The sequence below is a fragment of the Aspergillus pseudonomiae genome (genome assembly GCF_009193645.1).
Source record: "Aspergillus pseudonomiae strain CBS 119388 unplaced genomic scaffold BDV37scaffold_25, whole genome shotgun sequence".
Classification (NCBI taxonomy): Eukaryota; Fungi; Ascomycota; class Eurotiomycetes; order Eurotiales; family Aspergillaceae; genus Aspergillus; species Aspergillus pseudonomiae.
In genome coordinates, this window is record NW_022476017.1 from 20,309 (window position 1) to 34,954 (window position 14,646).

The following is a 14,646-nucleotide window of genomic DNA, read 5'->3' on the forward strand; positions in this document are numbered from 1 at the left end:
CAATCTCTACTTCTCTTCCGATGTTCCCCAAGAACAGTGGCAGTTGCCAAGCCACAAAACAATCAGCAATCAGTTATGACTCGATCTTCAATTCTCTATCAAAACTCTCAGAATACAGTCTTTCTTCTTGACATTCCCACATCCATTGCTCTGGCACAGGATTTCCCACCAATCCAACAAGAACCACCATCAGAATCTTCAGAGCTCATCTCAAAAAGACACGTCTGTGCAAGGCATCTCTTATCTTCAACGCCCCTGAGAGATCCCTACCCTGTATCTACAGAACCCAAAACGGATACCGCAAGGGCAAAAGTCCTACAAAGGATTCCTGTTTCAGAGCGAGAAATCCATGATACCATTTCACCTCTGGTGAGAGAGGCGCTGCATGAAATTCGGGAGGGTCTCTGGGGTGATGAGTGGTGCCTTGAAAGAAGGACCTTAGCGCATGACTTTGGACGGGATTGTACTGCTCGTAGTCCCGAAGAAAAAGTGTCCCTAGGGAAAAGAAGTCGAAACAATAAAGAGTCCAGTAGCAATGGTGACTGCCGATTCCCAGTCGAGGACTACACGGGTTCAACCGTTCCTGGAAAGTCAACCAAGTTACAGGGCGTGCCTCAAAGCCTAGTGCTGGACAATCCGCCTTTAGTCCTCTCACCTGGATTGAATTTGCTCGATTCCATGTCTGGCCTGTGCAATCTTGTCGTCAAAAATACGTCCCCTGACCATGCAACTGTGAGAGCTGGTTGCATATTGGAAAGACACAACGACTCGACTGAGACCAGGTGCGCGGAGCACCATTATCATACGTTCTATATACCACCCCTATCGAGTTTCTTACTTTGCAAACTGCCTATATCACAGCCGGCCACAAAGCCCAGCAGCTACATAGGCCCTATACCGGGTCTCCCTCGAGACCAGAGATTCGATCTAATCCTCCTGGATCCGCCATGGGTGAATAGATCTGTGCGACGCAGCGGACATTACCATACACAGCACTACCTCGAGGGGGATCTACTGACCCAGCGTATTCGAGATATACTCAAGGTGCACTTACAAGACAGTCATCGCATCTTCCGTTATGACACTTCTAATGACCGTACATCGATGCCAAAGCCGACCGAGCAGCAAACCCAGAGCTGTATCGCAGCCATATGGATTACCAACTCAGCAAAAGCGCGGAAAATAGCCTTTGACGCTATCCAAGGCGCGGGTCTTTCCGTTTGCGAGGAATGGATCTGGATCAAGACCACTACAAAAGGGGATCCTATCACGCCGCTAGATGGCCTCTGGCGGAAACCTTATGAAGTTCTGATCATAGGAATGAGGAGACACCTCCAACAACAAGCTAATTCGCCGGGGAAAAGAGGGGATGGCGTCATCACTAGGAGGTTCATTGCCGGTGTTCCAGACGTGCATTCCAGGAAGCCGAATCTAAAGGAGGTTTTTGAGAAGGTGTTCTTTGCCGATGCTTCTCCTTCTCCTATGTCGGAAGATCGTACGGCTTATTCCGCTTTGGAGGTATTTGCACGCAATTTGACTGCCGGTTGGTGGGCCTGTGGAGATGAAGCTCTGAAGTTCAACTCGAAGGAATGGTGGGTTCACGGAAATGGTATGAGCTTGAGTTGATCTGTATTGGTTTATAACGTATATTTAGATACCCAAGTTCATTCCTTGATATCTCTTTTATACATAAGATGATATAGAGCCGTAAGTGACTCCTATCATTACATACGTTGATACTACATCCACCGTAGATACCTGGCCAATATCTTCACATGAGCCACTAGAGCCTGAGCAAACCCAGCATATGCAAACTCCCAAACACCTATTCGAATATGTATACACAAACTAAAAGATAAAGCAACATGCCCCTTAATCAAAAACAGGCCCCAAGCTGACCAAGCTGAACCTCAAGTCCGGGTTACCACCCTGAGCCTCAGTCTTCAAGAACCTCCTAACTCCCAAGTTAAGCGCTTTCTCGCTCAATGCATCCTCATTCTTATCCAACTTTCCCCTTTCCAACGGGCCCTTCCTCCTCCCATCCAGCTCCCACAACCTTCCATCAATTCCTTTCACAAAGGCCACAAAGTGCAAGTCAACGGAATCCTCGGCCTGGGGCGCCGTAGTATCACCTAACTTCGCCGCATCAGCATGCGCACTCTCCAGCGCCTTGCTCTCATATAAGAGATTCGCTCTGTCAACAGGACCAAGAGGCTCCGCCTCCCGCAAAAGACCATCAAGATCCGATCCAGGAAGAACCTGTTTCCGAGCCTCTCCATTGGACACAGCATGCAGCAATCCGATCAACCCGCAAGCGTTCCGGATCGTCTGTTTGAACCACATGACCGGTTCTGAGGGTCCGGAGCCAGTGTAGTCGGTGAGTTGGCTATCTTCGGACACGCGGGATGACTCGTAGGTTTTAGAGACGGGGAAGACGAGGAGGAGGGCGTGCGAAGGACGGGGGACGAAGGCTAGGAGGTCTGGGTCGTCGATTGAGTATACGTCTGTAAAGCCTAGGGTCGGTGGGAGACCGAGTTGGTGGACTAAGTGCGACATCACTTCTGGGTTGTTTTCTGCGTCCATTGGGTCAGTTGGTGTCCTCTTCCCTTCTCCGCTGGATTGGAGTATTGTATACCGAGGGGCACGAAGGCCTTGTTAGTTTCTGGGACATCGACATGGTCTGTCATCTTGCTTATCGGTTCTTTTTTCGGATGTATTGACACGGGGTTTTGAGGTAAAATGGTAGGTTCTGAGGCCAAAGTGGAGTAGGTTGGTGAAATGATGTTAGTGAGGGGTTAGAATTGGTCTGCGGGGTCACTCAGCTAAATATACTAATCGGGGTTTCCGCCTTCCATGTAGTGACATGTGATGGCTTTACCAATATAGAGGCCTTATGGGCCAGGCTATCAAATTTTGTTATTTTGGGTTACTCTGTAAGTAATCCATGCAGATAATTTCGTGGTAATAGGTCTCTGTCATAAGTTCATCTCGTTCATAACCATGTCTATGGTCTACTTGTCTATAGCTAAACGCTGTCCTAGTTCTGCAAGGGCTTCACCCCCCGTTTCAACGGTTCGTAGATATTGGTCCACAACTCACTGGCCTCTCCAAGGAAATAAGACAAGGTGACATCGGCCATACTAGCTTCCTCGTTGCCAGAGATAGTCTCCAATTGGGAAATAATGTTCTCCAGCCCAAAAGCTTTGCCCGTCGCCTGTGTAGCGCCAGCTTCCAGCATGACATTAACAATGTGAACGTGGAAGTGATAATATGTCGGTTGATCTGATGACTGTCAATTTTTGTTCCCTCAAGATGCCTACATGATGCCACTTACAGTGCACGTAAAGCTTGAGCTGATCCTGGTCCAAATCCGGATACATATTCGCCGTACCCTCTAGCAACCGCTGACGCAGATACTTCAACCAAGGGATATGTTTCTTTTTCAAATCACGTAAGCTCCAGATATCCCTCCGCTGCACGAGAGCCAGCAAATGCAACGAGCCCATCGTTTTCCGATCCCAGTTAAGATCCGGAAGCATCAGGAACCCATCCTCGGGACCGTGGCCCTGATCCCGAAGAATAACATCTTCCTGTTCCGTTCGGCCCTCAAGAATGTTAAATACCCAGTTCAATCGGCCCTCTTCCCGCTTGGCACTCATATACGGCCGGATATAGTCGCGGTAAATTTCAGGTGTTTCGGTTACCATGCGTAGCACCTGATCGGAGTACTTCTTGATATGCTGCTCGGTGCATGGCCAGATAAGGTTCAGTTTGAGGTCAGCAGATTGATGGCCCTCACTGTCTACACCTGATGATGCCAGGTACCAGCGGTAGATATCATTATCACCCAGGTTGTTTACACGGGTGATTGCTGAGTGGAACGCTTTCAATACCTCGAGGGATTCGGTGGCAAAGGCCGCTCGTTCAGCTATAAGAATGCCTTGCTTCCCTTCGATTGTTCCCAGGAGAGCGATACGACGGCCACTTTGATCTATGTATAACTTTCTTAGTTACTAAGGTCTTGACAACAGCGGTTTGGGCTAAGAGCCTGTTATAATAGTTCAAGGGGTTCCAACCTTGTCTGAGCAGCCTTTCGATCTCAAATTTTGAGATCAGTGCCTCAGGCGCCACTTTAGTGTCGTTGCTGGCTTGCATTCTTGTGTGGGGTATTAAAAAGTTGAAGGTTGACCTCGACTAAATTTACCCCGTATCTTGAAAATGTGCCGGCAGAATCGTTGGGCGGTCAATAGTTATCAGTGTTATCGATACTGTTGTTGACTTCTCTATGTAACTCTTTAAGCAGAAGGGCGCTAGTCAGGATTGAACTGGGAAATCCAAGCGTTGATCTTGAAAAGCATGGTTTGTAATTTGTCTACATGAAAAAAGCAGTGCAATCGCTTTGGGCAATGCATGTAGCTCCTAGGCAGCACGTCATAATAAAATGAAGCCGCACACTGCAAAGCAAGGAACCCAGCCGCCAGTATGTGTTTATATGCGTAGAAATTGGATGGAGGCATATACTTCTAGTCAAAATGAAGTCGTTATGAACCTCATAAGCAATATCGCGGGTATTTCACCACTGATAGATGCATCGAGCACCATTCACCATAGTTCACTGTGATGAAATGAGTATGTCAATGCACAGCAGCTCGCCAACGTCTCAAAGTGCGGCCGCATCTTGTCAGGCGCGCTGCAATTTCCCTAGGGGAGTGTATTCGGTGAACACATAGATCGTGCTCAACAGGAAAACGCTTATGTACCAAGATGGTTTCGTCGCGTAGTATGTCCACAGAAAATCCAGGCGCCGAGTTCATGAGGATTTCTTTTCGTCACTAGACTGGCAATGCATCTACTCAAGATTAGCCCTCGAACACGCACACACAAACATACACACAAAAACTGAAACAGAGAGAGAGGAGAAGAAGATATTAACTCACCGCTTCAGCTAATTTCAGCCACTCTTCAACTCCCTTGACGAAGGAGTCATCCGCCGCAGGTGTCAGTTCATGACCCCATACTACATATTCATCGAAAGTAGCTTGCTTCTCCAGGATCTTGACTGGTTCGTCCTGTTCTGTTTCCTCGCTGATCGTAGAGTTTGCGTTGCTTTGGGTCGATGGCATCACACGCTCTGTTGGCAGCGCAACAACCCCTGAGTTGGATTGTTAAAGCCTGCAGGATTTACAACAGTCAGAAGTGATTGTTTACCTTGATAGCCCTCTGGAATCTGAACGCGTCGGCCTCGCAGTTTACGGCCGCGGAAGTAGGCAGTTTGTACATTCGAATCTGCGCCAATAAGTATTTTGGGACCCGAATGCTATTGGGAGTGCTGACCTTTTCCATCAGATTCGGGCTTCCAGTAGCGGCCCAGGGATCCAACGGGACCATCATGATGAATTCGACAAGGAAGGATATTGGGAGTAACGTTCTCTGTTTTATTCGCGTCTTCTGATCCTGAGGACTGTTGCTGGGGTTGGATAGCGAACATGTTGGGTTTAATTGTAAATTTCAATTGACTAGTGCAAAAAAGAAGTAATTGAGCCGAATATAAGGAAGTTAGCTAGTATCTTGTAAAGCCACGATGTTGTTCTATGAGCTGGGTGATGGATAAGAATAAATTAGAGCACGCGTCGCGTTCTCCGCGTAAAGTGATTTAAATGCCGTTTAGAGCGGAAATTTCCGACCCCAGAGCATCGACGGATCAGTAATATGAGCATTGCGTTCTTTCAGATCTCAATTTCAGAATACATCGATAAAGGTCAAAGTCCAAAATGCTTGTAATATAATGATTTCAATTCTATATGCTTGCTCGAGATACAGTATGCAACCCGGAAAACTATAATCACAATAGTCGGACTGGATGATTTCAAACGCCATGAAATTTGGGTATAATAGACAAGCTTGGATATAACTTAATCACCTCTTGCGCGTCTTCTTCTTCTTCTTCTTCTTTTTCTTCTGGTCGTCTCCATTCTCCTTCTCAACCACCACTCGTACCGGCCATTTCTTCAGGTGTTCCTTCTCGAATTCATCTTTATCTCGCCGGTATAGAAGCATTGTAGCTTTTGCATCCTCCACACTAGAATGAGCGCCGCTCTGAATATCCAGACCTAAAAATTCTGAAGCCAACATTTTCAAACGGGGAGAACCGCCCCCGGCAATCTTCCGATATGGTGGGTGTTTGCTAGTGTCTCTAATGTCGCGCTTGGGATGGCTTAGAAGAAGTGCATCCAGGTCATTCCGCAAGGCATGCCCAACGAGTATTCGCCCATCCATAAGCTCGGCAACATCTTTTTGAACTTGTTCAAGGGACCGGGCTTCCACCATATGCTTCGGGAGTATGCCGCTCACATGCGTTCGCCAATCCGTGACCATTTCTTTCGGACGTACAAAGGAGTCATACACTTGTTCACCGTTGAAGTTGACGATACTGACACGCGCAAGGGCCGAGTCGTTATCGGGGTTAGGGCCGACTCCCACCATCTCACAGTCCATCGCAACATATTTACCTAGTTCAGCACTAGCACAGGATTAGCAAAGACTTGAAACATGAGATATGGCAGGAAGACAGCAGAGATACTGACGTCGGTGATCGGCCCTCATTGACCTTTGCAATCTTCACTTCAGGTCGCGGCGCAATCGAGGCGGTAGAATTCTTCCGGGAGATGGATTTCACAGCGGCTTCCTGGACGACATCCTTGCCTCCATCAGCAGCGCTGTCGGCCATTCTCTTCCTCTTTTTCGATACACGAGATTGTTCAAGTTTGGTTTTCCCTTCGACTGTCTCCGTTTTTCGCTTCTTTAACACACCATTTTGGCCTTCCCGATCAGATGTCTTGCGTTTTGTAGAGCTGGACGTGGGATTCTGTTTCAGCGTCTCCTGGAGTTTCTTCCAATTGCTGGAAAGGTTTTTAACATCCATTCCAATGGTCAGGTGGGTCTTATTGCATTGTGTTCTGATTCTGGATATGCGATGTGAAGAGACAAGAAAGATATTTGATGCGCAGGAGCAGCTTTCCAGAATCGACGATAAATCCGATAAATTGCGCTAAAGTTAAAATTTCAGACGGCCCACTCGGGAGTCTCGAACACTTCCATTCCTCTGTGCTTTTACCTAGCTGGCCACAGCTTCCGTACATGTACTGAGCTTATACGGAGTAGGCCTTTATTTACTGCCTTGTGACAGGGATTATAGAGATGGATCATTTCAATAACTATAGAAAAACTTCAGTTTATACAATATAAGGAGCTTTACTGTCCGATGCGGGGTATTGGAAAGCATAAGAACTTTTTATATCCAACAACGCCTCATTATACAATAGAAGTCTATGTGAAAAGAAATCACCATGACAACAAAAAGGGAATCTATTTACAGGCCTGGAACCTTGAAATCCTTGTAACCCCATTTCTCCGTCAACTTTCTCTTTGCCTTCTTGGGTTGTGAAACCGGCTTTCGAGATTCCAACTTTCCTTGAACGATTAACGTCCGGAATCGGTCATCGAGCAGATTTCCCTCTGGCTTAAGCAAGCGCAGTGAGTCCTGCAGCTCGTCTGGTAGGACAACCTCCAACTTTTGGTCGGGTGCACTGGTTTGAGGTCAGTAAATAAATAAGATACAAGTAGGACTGGGGAAACATACTATGTCCTTCCACCCAAGGGCTTTCGCCGCAAAACAGTATCATCACCTTCTCCCTCAGAGTCGGACGACTCGGCGCGCTCAAGCGCCTGCTGTTCCAATTTCTCCGCAAGAGATTTTGCCAGCTCAACCTGGTCTTCCTTCTTCTTCATCTGTGCCTCCCATTTTGCTTGCCTCTCAGCCTCCTTACGTCGGTTGATCTTGTTTCTTTGCGCTTTCGTCTTTCTCTCTGGACGCTTCTTCTTCAGCCAATCCGGGGTCTCGTACTCGCTTTCAAAACCTTCCCAGGCACTTTCATCGTCCGACTTAACCTCGCCGTCGTCATCCTTGGCCTCGGCAATCAGACGCTGTCTTTCTTCTTCCTTACGTTCCTCCTCCAGGCGTTTTTTCTCTGCCTCTACCTCCTTGGCTCCTTGTTCCTGTAGAAGACTATCCCAGTCCTCAAAGGTGGGATTATAACTTGTACCAGCGTTCGGTGTGCGGACAGCAGGAATCGCTTTTCCATTTGCAGCAAGTGAAATCGGGGATTCCTTTAGCGTTACAGGCGCAACCTTCGGCTTCGGCTTCTCCAGGAAATCAAATTGTGGATCCTCCACAGGTGTTGGGTCTTCAGCATCCACCCATGGATCATAGAATTCACCTTCCGTGACCTTTTTGGTGGGCTTGCCCTCTTTAGCGACCTGTTTTAAGCGTAGCCAATCCTTGCGGGTAACCCAGTCGCTCTTGTGTTTCTTAGTCTTCGGTTCGAGAACACCATCTGTCACTTTGGAGTTGTTGCGTTTGCGAGTGTCTACTGCTGGGATGACCGACCGCTGAGCAATGATTTCTTCTGATTTCAACGGCTTGTGCTGTTTCTCGAATGCTTTGCGAATTTCTGTTGAACCAGTGGTATCGAAGGTGAACAGCTCTTCAGACGGCTTCTCTGCCAGGACACCACTGTAATATGGAATCAGCTTTTAGGAACATTGAGGGAAAGAGATTAAGGTCATATTTACCCTTTGATCTCCTCATCTTTCAACAACCGGAGACCTTCTTGAACCTCCGTCACATCCACATTCTTACGCCACGCCTTTTTGCCCTTACGGGAAGGTTGGCTAAATTGTTTGGGAGCATCTGTGGAAGGAGACATGTTGTAAACCTTACCAGCTAGATTGCAATATTGAACTGTAAGGTGAGAGTCTTTTTCTTTCCCTTTTTTCTTTAGCGCTAGTAGATAATCGGAATTATTTGCGACCAAAAATCTGGACCCGCTTACCTAATACCGTATCGCGGGGCGATTAAATTACATGCTAGTGCGTCTGCCGCGCTAAAGCTCTTCGCGGCTATCGCGGGCAAGTTGAACGCTATTCAAGACTGACTTCTCAGCGACGTGCTTTTCGCCCACGTCGGTTTATCATCGGCACTGATTACTCTAGCCACTAGCCCTGGGGGCTCAGTTCAAGCCATTATTTCTAATCTCGCATACCGATACTTCTATTTGGCCTGATTGGTCTGAAGACGGCTGCTGAATTTCAACAGCCATGCCGGTGGTCAAAGGAGGTGTCTGGTAAGAGCTCTTGCGACTTGCGATATGCTTAGTGATCAAAGTCTCACATTTATTTAGGACAAATATTGAAGATGAGGTGCTTCGAGCGGCGGTAAGTTAATATGCGCGCGAGACGAATACAAGGAAGAATGCCGTGTTGCGATCGGACGGTCACTAATAATTGTCATTCTACAGGTGTCCAAGTATGGTCTCAACCAGTGGGCGCGAGTATCCTCGCTGCTAGCTAGAAAAACCCCCAAGCAATGCAAGGCTCGATGGGTGGAGTGGCTGGATCCCGGCATCCGGAAGGTCGAGTGGTCGAGGGAGGAGGATGAGAAGCTACTACATTTGGCCAAGTTGATGCCCACTCAGTGGCGTACTATTGCACCGATTGTTGGACGCACAGCTACTCAATGCCTCGAGCGCTACCAGAAATTGTTGGACGAGGCGGAAGCTCGTGAAAACGATGAGCTTGGTCTAGGCGGTCCTGAGGGTGGGGAGACCGCTGCACCAAGTGCAGACGATGTGAGACGGCTACGGTATGCTAATATATACTTATGTTATGGGTTTTTTTTTATTTAATTTTTTTTTTTTTTCGCTAACTTTAACTAGCCCTGGCGAATTAGATCCCGACCCCGAATCGAAGCCCGCTCGCCCAGATACAATTGACCTTGACGAAGATGAGAAGGAGATGCTGAGTGAAGCTAGAGCTCGTCTGGCGAACACACAAGGAAAGAAAGCAAAGAGAAAGGCTAGGGAACGACAACTGGAAGAATCTCGGAGACTTGCTGTGCTTCAGAAGCGTCGTGAACTCAAGAATGCTGGTATCAACATCAAGGTTGTCACCCGGAAGAAGGGTGAGATGGATTACAATGCCGATATCCCATTCGAAAAGCCGGCAGCCCCCGGTTTCTACGATACAATGGAGGAAGAAGCCAGGAATGAGAGGCAGCGCGAAATGTTCGACCCCCGTAAGCAACAGCTTGCCAACAAGCGCAAAGGAGACCAAGACGAGGAGGCGGAGCGCAAGAAGAGGAAAAATGATAAGAACAGCAACTCTGCTGCTTCTGCAGCAGCAGCAAGGGCTGGTCAAATGCAGAAGATCCGCGAGGCGGAGCAGAGTAGCAAAAGAAGAGCTCTTGTCCTACCAAGCCCTCAGGTCAGTGAAAGTGAGATGGAGGATATCATCAAGATGGGTATGGCAGGTGATAAGGCCAGCAAAATGGCTGGTGATGAAGAAATGACACGAGGCTTGCTTGGAAATTATTCGGCAATTGTTGGCGGGACACCGATCAGGACCCCTCGCGCTGCGCCGGAGGAAGATCATATCGCCAATGAGATTAAGAACATCAGAGCCCTTACTGAAACCCAGTCGTCATTGCTGGGAGGCGAGAACACACCTTTGCACGAGGGAGGATCTTCTACTGGCTTTGATGGTATTGCACCACGGCGCCAGGAGATTGTCACACCGAACCCTATGGCCACGCCTTTCCGACAGGCCAATGGTGGTGTCGGTGCGACACCTATGCGAGGAGGTGTTGGTCCGGGAGCGACTCCTTTGCGAACCCCCCGTGACCATTTCTCCTTGAATCAGATGGAAGGGGGACAGCTTGTTGGGAGTACTCCGAAGGAGATCAAGATGCACGAGAATTTTATGCGCCAAAGCATCCGCAGCAAGCTTTCCGCGCTGCCAAAACCAAAAGAAACCGAATGGGAACTGGAGGAACTTCCTTCAGAGTCTGCAGAGCCAACCGTTAGCGAGGAGTATGTGGAAGAGGACATGGCAGAGCGAGATAGGAGGGAAAGAGAGGCGCGAGAGAAGGCAGCTCAGGCTGAATTAAAGCGTCAATCACAAGTCTATCAGCGATCACTCCCCCGTCCAAGTGTTCTAGATATAGACGCGCTGGTTGAACGTGCGTCACAAGTGACGGATCCGATTGCCAGCATGATCTCCAAAGAGGCTGCTTTGCTTATTGCCCACGATGCTCGAAAATTCCCTGTTCCTGGTGCTAAGGTAGAGGGCAAAGCACGGAAAGCGGAACGGATTGATGACGCGTTGATAGAAGCAGCTCGCATTGCTATTGCCACCGAAGCAAATTCTGAGGAAAAGAAACCAGAGTGGACAGAGGACTTCGATGCTCAGTGGACAACTGCACATTTGAAGGCTCTTCCAGGTCTCTCCAATTATGCCGACGACGGAGAGGACGAGTACCAACAAGAGCAACGTATGATTAGTGTTTTTGACAATGTGCAAGTCTCTCTTCTTGCCACAGCCGAGAGAGGAAACAAACTCGAGAAGAAGCTTGCGCTGCATTACGGCGGATATCAAAACCGGGCGAAAATGCTACGGAGTAAGATACTTGAAGCCAGCGCTGCTTTGGAGAAGTCAAAGGATGAGCTAGATGCGTTCCGTAACCTACAGATTTCTGAGGAGGCAGCGATTTCCACGAGGCTAGAGAAGCTGCGGGACGATGTGGCTTTTGTCATGAGAAGAGAGCGTGAAGCTCAAGAAGTATACCGGACCCGAAAAGAGGAGCTTGATGAGCTCATTGCAGGGACAGGGGGGATGGTTAATGGATGGCATTAACGCTGAAAATGAGAGGTTAGTACCTGAATCTGTACTTCAAAATGTAATCCAATTATGCCTTCTTCCACATTTGCTGCAAGTCCATACATGGCGTGTCTATCGGGTTTTAGTGGAATGTGTTTTCATACTGTCTTTTTTCTCTTGCGGTAGCTCTATTGTTAGCGCAAGCCTATTTATTAAGGGGATACTCAACACAAACGAAACGAAATGTAAAGGCAGTATTTGCATGCTTAACTGGAAACAATGACTATAGTATGACTGTCACTGTCGGGTTGTAGGGGGCTACCCAAAACGGATAACAAGATGACCACGGATGGGAACCTAAGGCAAACAACCTCAAAGGCGGTCTCTTCCGAGCATCGCAACGGACAATCCTCCATCCCCTCCAATATCGTTCCCCTTCGTTTGCATCGCATATTCCCTCCACGATTATATTTCCATCTGTACAAACCCGCTAGACCGATCGAAAATTACTCCCCTAACGCGATGGGCGTCAGAGATTCCCATGGGGAGGCAACCGCGACGCCGGACCCCGTTGAGAAGGGTTTCGCCACCCTCAACACCATTCGGTATGTCGCTGAATACATCTAAAGAAATTAGTTATAGTGTCTTTGGTATCTATTTCATCGGTCGCATCAACTAATCAGAATGATAGGATCGGTGTTAAGGCTATGGTTCAGAAGGTTAGCAGCTATTCAACCCCTTCAATTTTTATATAATCACGTGATTAAAGCATATATTGAACTATATACTGACATATCGTAGGATGGAGAATTGAGAAAAGCCGAGATCTTGTCTATTAGACAGCGCAAAGATGGCCCAAGCTTTTAGTACGTTTCAGATAGGTATGAAATGTGTCTACACAAAAGTACTAATCAAATTTAGTGTCCATTACGTCGATTTCAATAAGCGTCTCGACGGTAAGTTTGGCATCAATATCTATATTGCAAAATCATACTGAGACGATTATAGAGTGGATTGATTCCACGAGGATTGATTTATCTCACGAGGTTGAATGGCCACAGCCTGAGAAACCAGAGAAGAAGAAAGCAGGTCCTGGTAACAAAGCACCAAGCAAGAATGCTCAGAAGCGTGCAAGAGCTGGAAGCCGCGAGGTTTCGGCAACCCCAGATCTTTTGACGGGCAAGAATACCAATGTTGGCAAAGCACAGCGTCCGTCTAAGGCAGGCGGGAAAGAAAACCGTGATGAGACGCCTGCAAATTTGTCAATCCTAGATTCGGAAGCCATTTCTGCAGATGTGACCCCTAAGCCCGAATCCGATGATGTTGATATGATTGGCGTCAGCTTCACGGACACCAAGGAAGAGCACGAACAAGGTAAAATGTCACGCGAAGAGGAAATCGAACGATTGCGTACCAGCGGGAGTATGACCCAAAATCCTACGGAAATTCATCGCGTGCGTAACTTGAATCGTCTACAAATGGGCAAGTTTGACATTGAGCCCTGGTACTTCTCTCCTTATCCTGCATCGTTTTCAGATGTCGACATGGTCTACATTGATGAGTTTTGCTTGAGTTATTTCGACAATAAACGCGCTTTCGAGCGCCACCGTGCGAAATGCACCCTTGTGCACCCACCTGGAAACGAGATCTACCGAGATGACCATATTTCATTTTTTGAAGTGGACGGTCGACGCCAGCGCACCTGGTGCCGCAATCTTTGCCTTCTTAGCAAGCTCTTCCTTGACCATAAAACACTCTACTACGACGTCGACCCTTTCCTATTCTACTGCATGGCCACTCGGGATGAGACCGGTTGCCATCTGGTGGGCTATTTCTCCAAAGAAAAAGATTCCGCAGAAGGCTATAACCTTGCTTGTATCTTGACTTTGCCACAATACCAGCGTCTCGGCTACGGACGACTGCTTATTTCCTTTAGCTATGAGCTCAGCAAGCGCGAAGGAAAGTTCGGCTCGCCAGAAAAGCCCCTCAGTGACCTGGGTTTGCTAAGTTACCGGCAATACTGGCGAGAAACACTCGTGGAATTACTCATAGAGCCGGGCCGAGAGTCCATGAGTGAGAACGAGCTTGCTGTGCTAACATCGATGACCGAGAAGGATGTCCATGAGACACTGGTCGTGTTCAACATGCTTAGATACCACGTACGTTACTAGGTCCTACCCTTCACCCCGTATGCTCGGAAGAAAATGGCTAACTCGTTGTTATAGAAAGGAAACTGGGTTATTGTCCTCACGGACCAAGTCGTTGAACAACACAATAAGCGCCTCGAGAAAGAGAAAATCAAAGGGTCGCGCAAAATTGACCCTGCTCGTTTACAATGGAAGCCTCCAGTCTTCACAGCTTCAAGCCGAACATGGAATTGGTGAGGCGCAAAAACACCCGATTGAAAAATATCTATACAGGACAATACTTGTTTTCTTCTTCTTTTTTTGGCCTTAAACTTGTACATAATTCACATCTCTTGGTGTCGGGCATTTGTATGATATCATTAGCGCGGGATTGGTCACTTTTTTTTTTCCCCTTTTTTTTTTGGGGAGGGGTTCTGTTTTAGGGGAAATGGCTTGTTTGGATTGGAGGTTATTTAACAACGTCGGGGACTAGATGATATTATAATATACCTAAGCGATCAACCATATGCGGAGTTCGCTCGAATTCCTCTTTCTATATCTAGCAACGAGAAAAGAGTCGATGAACAAGAGAGTGTACCTTACACCGTCTACAATGCCGGACAAAAAATGTACCTGGAGATTTAAACGAGAAATTTAACGGCCTGGCACGATGCTAGATACACGCATGTCGAGTCTCAAGACAGAGCTTCGTACGTCTGTCCCTAGCCTGTCTTTGGCTTCTAACCACGAGAGCAAGGAATACACAGGCTTTGCTTCAAGTGCCAAAGTCTCCTGCATGAGATGTATA

At 47.7% G+C, this 14,646-nt stretch overlaps 5 protein-coding genes across 5 annotated transcripts; 2 read left to right on the forward strand and 3 right to left on the reverse strand.

Annotated features, from left to right (window-relative positions):
* Positions 1-75: 75 nt before the first annotated feature.
* BDV37DRAFT_282056 (MT-A70 family) lies at positions 76-1,626 on the forward strand (the record flags this gene model as incomplete). The annotated part of the gene is made up of 1 exon (XM_032086953.1): positions 76-1,626. One exon carries the CDS (start codon positions 76-78, stop codon positions 1,624-1,626), a length of 1,551 nt encoding a protein of 516 aa, XP_031942423.1.
* A 246-nt stretch (positions 1,627-1,872) lies between these two features.
* On the reverse strand, positions 1,873-2,687 carry BDV37DRAFT_270847 (ubiquitin carboxyl-terminal hydrolase; the record flags this gene model as incomplete). Its single annotated transcript, XM_032084621.1, has 2 exons — positions 1,873-2,573; positions 2,636-2,687. The coding sequence occupies 2 exons, from the start codon at positions 2,685-2,687 to the stop codon at positions 1,873-1,875; spliced, it is 753 nt and encodes a 250-aa protein (XP_031942424.1).
* A 327-nt stretch (positions 2,688-3,014) lies between these two features.
* BDV37DRAFT_293256 (putative mRNA decapping hydrolase) lies at positions 3,015-4,155 on the reverse strand (the record flags this gene model as incomplete). The annotated part of the gene is made up of 3 exons (XM_032089370.1): positions 3,015-3,282; positions 3,335-3,991; positions 4,077-4,155. 3 exons carry the CDS (start codon positions 4,153-4,155, stop codon positions 3,038-3,040), a joined length of 981 nt encoding a protein of 326 aa, XP_031942425.1. The 3' UTR covers positions 3,015-3,037.
* Positions 4,156-5,916: 1,761 nt separating this feature from the next.
* Positions 5,917-8,765, reverse strand: BDV37DRAFT_270850 (uncharacterized protein; the record flags this gene model as incomplete). Its single annotated transcript, XM_032084622.1, has 6 exons — positions 5,917-6,520; positions 6,585-6,956; positions 6,986-7,048; positions 7,374-7,586; positions 7,640-8,572; positions 8,632-8,765. The coding sequence occupies 6 exons, from the start codon at positions 8,763-8,765 to the stop codon at positions 5,917-5,919; spliced, it is 2,319 nt and encodes a 772-aa protein (XP_031942426.1).
* Positions 8,766-9,156: 391 nt separating this feature from the next.
* cef1 (putative cell division control protein (Cdc5)) lies at positions 9,157-14,096 on the forward strand (the record flags this gene model as incomplete). The annotated part of the gene is made up of 10 exons (XM_032084623.1): positions 9,157-9,182; positions 9,240-9,273; positions 9,357-9,700; positions 9,774-11,730; positions 11,762-11,763; positions 12,207-12,321; positions 12,514-12,578; positions 12,634-12,668; positions 12,721-13,871; positions 13,938-14,096. 10 exons carry the CDS (start codon positions 9,157-9,159, stop codon positions 14,094-14,096), a joined length of 3,888 nt encoding a protein of 1,295 aa, XP_031942427.1.
* Between the last annotated feature and the right edge of the window lie 550 nt (positions 14,097-14,646).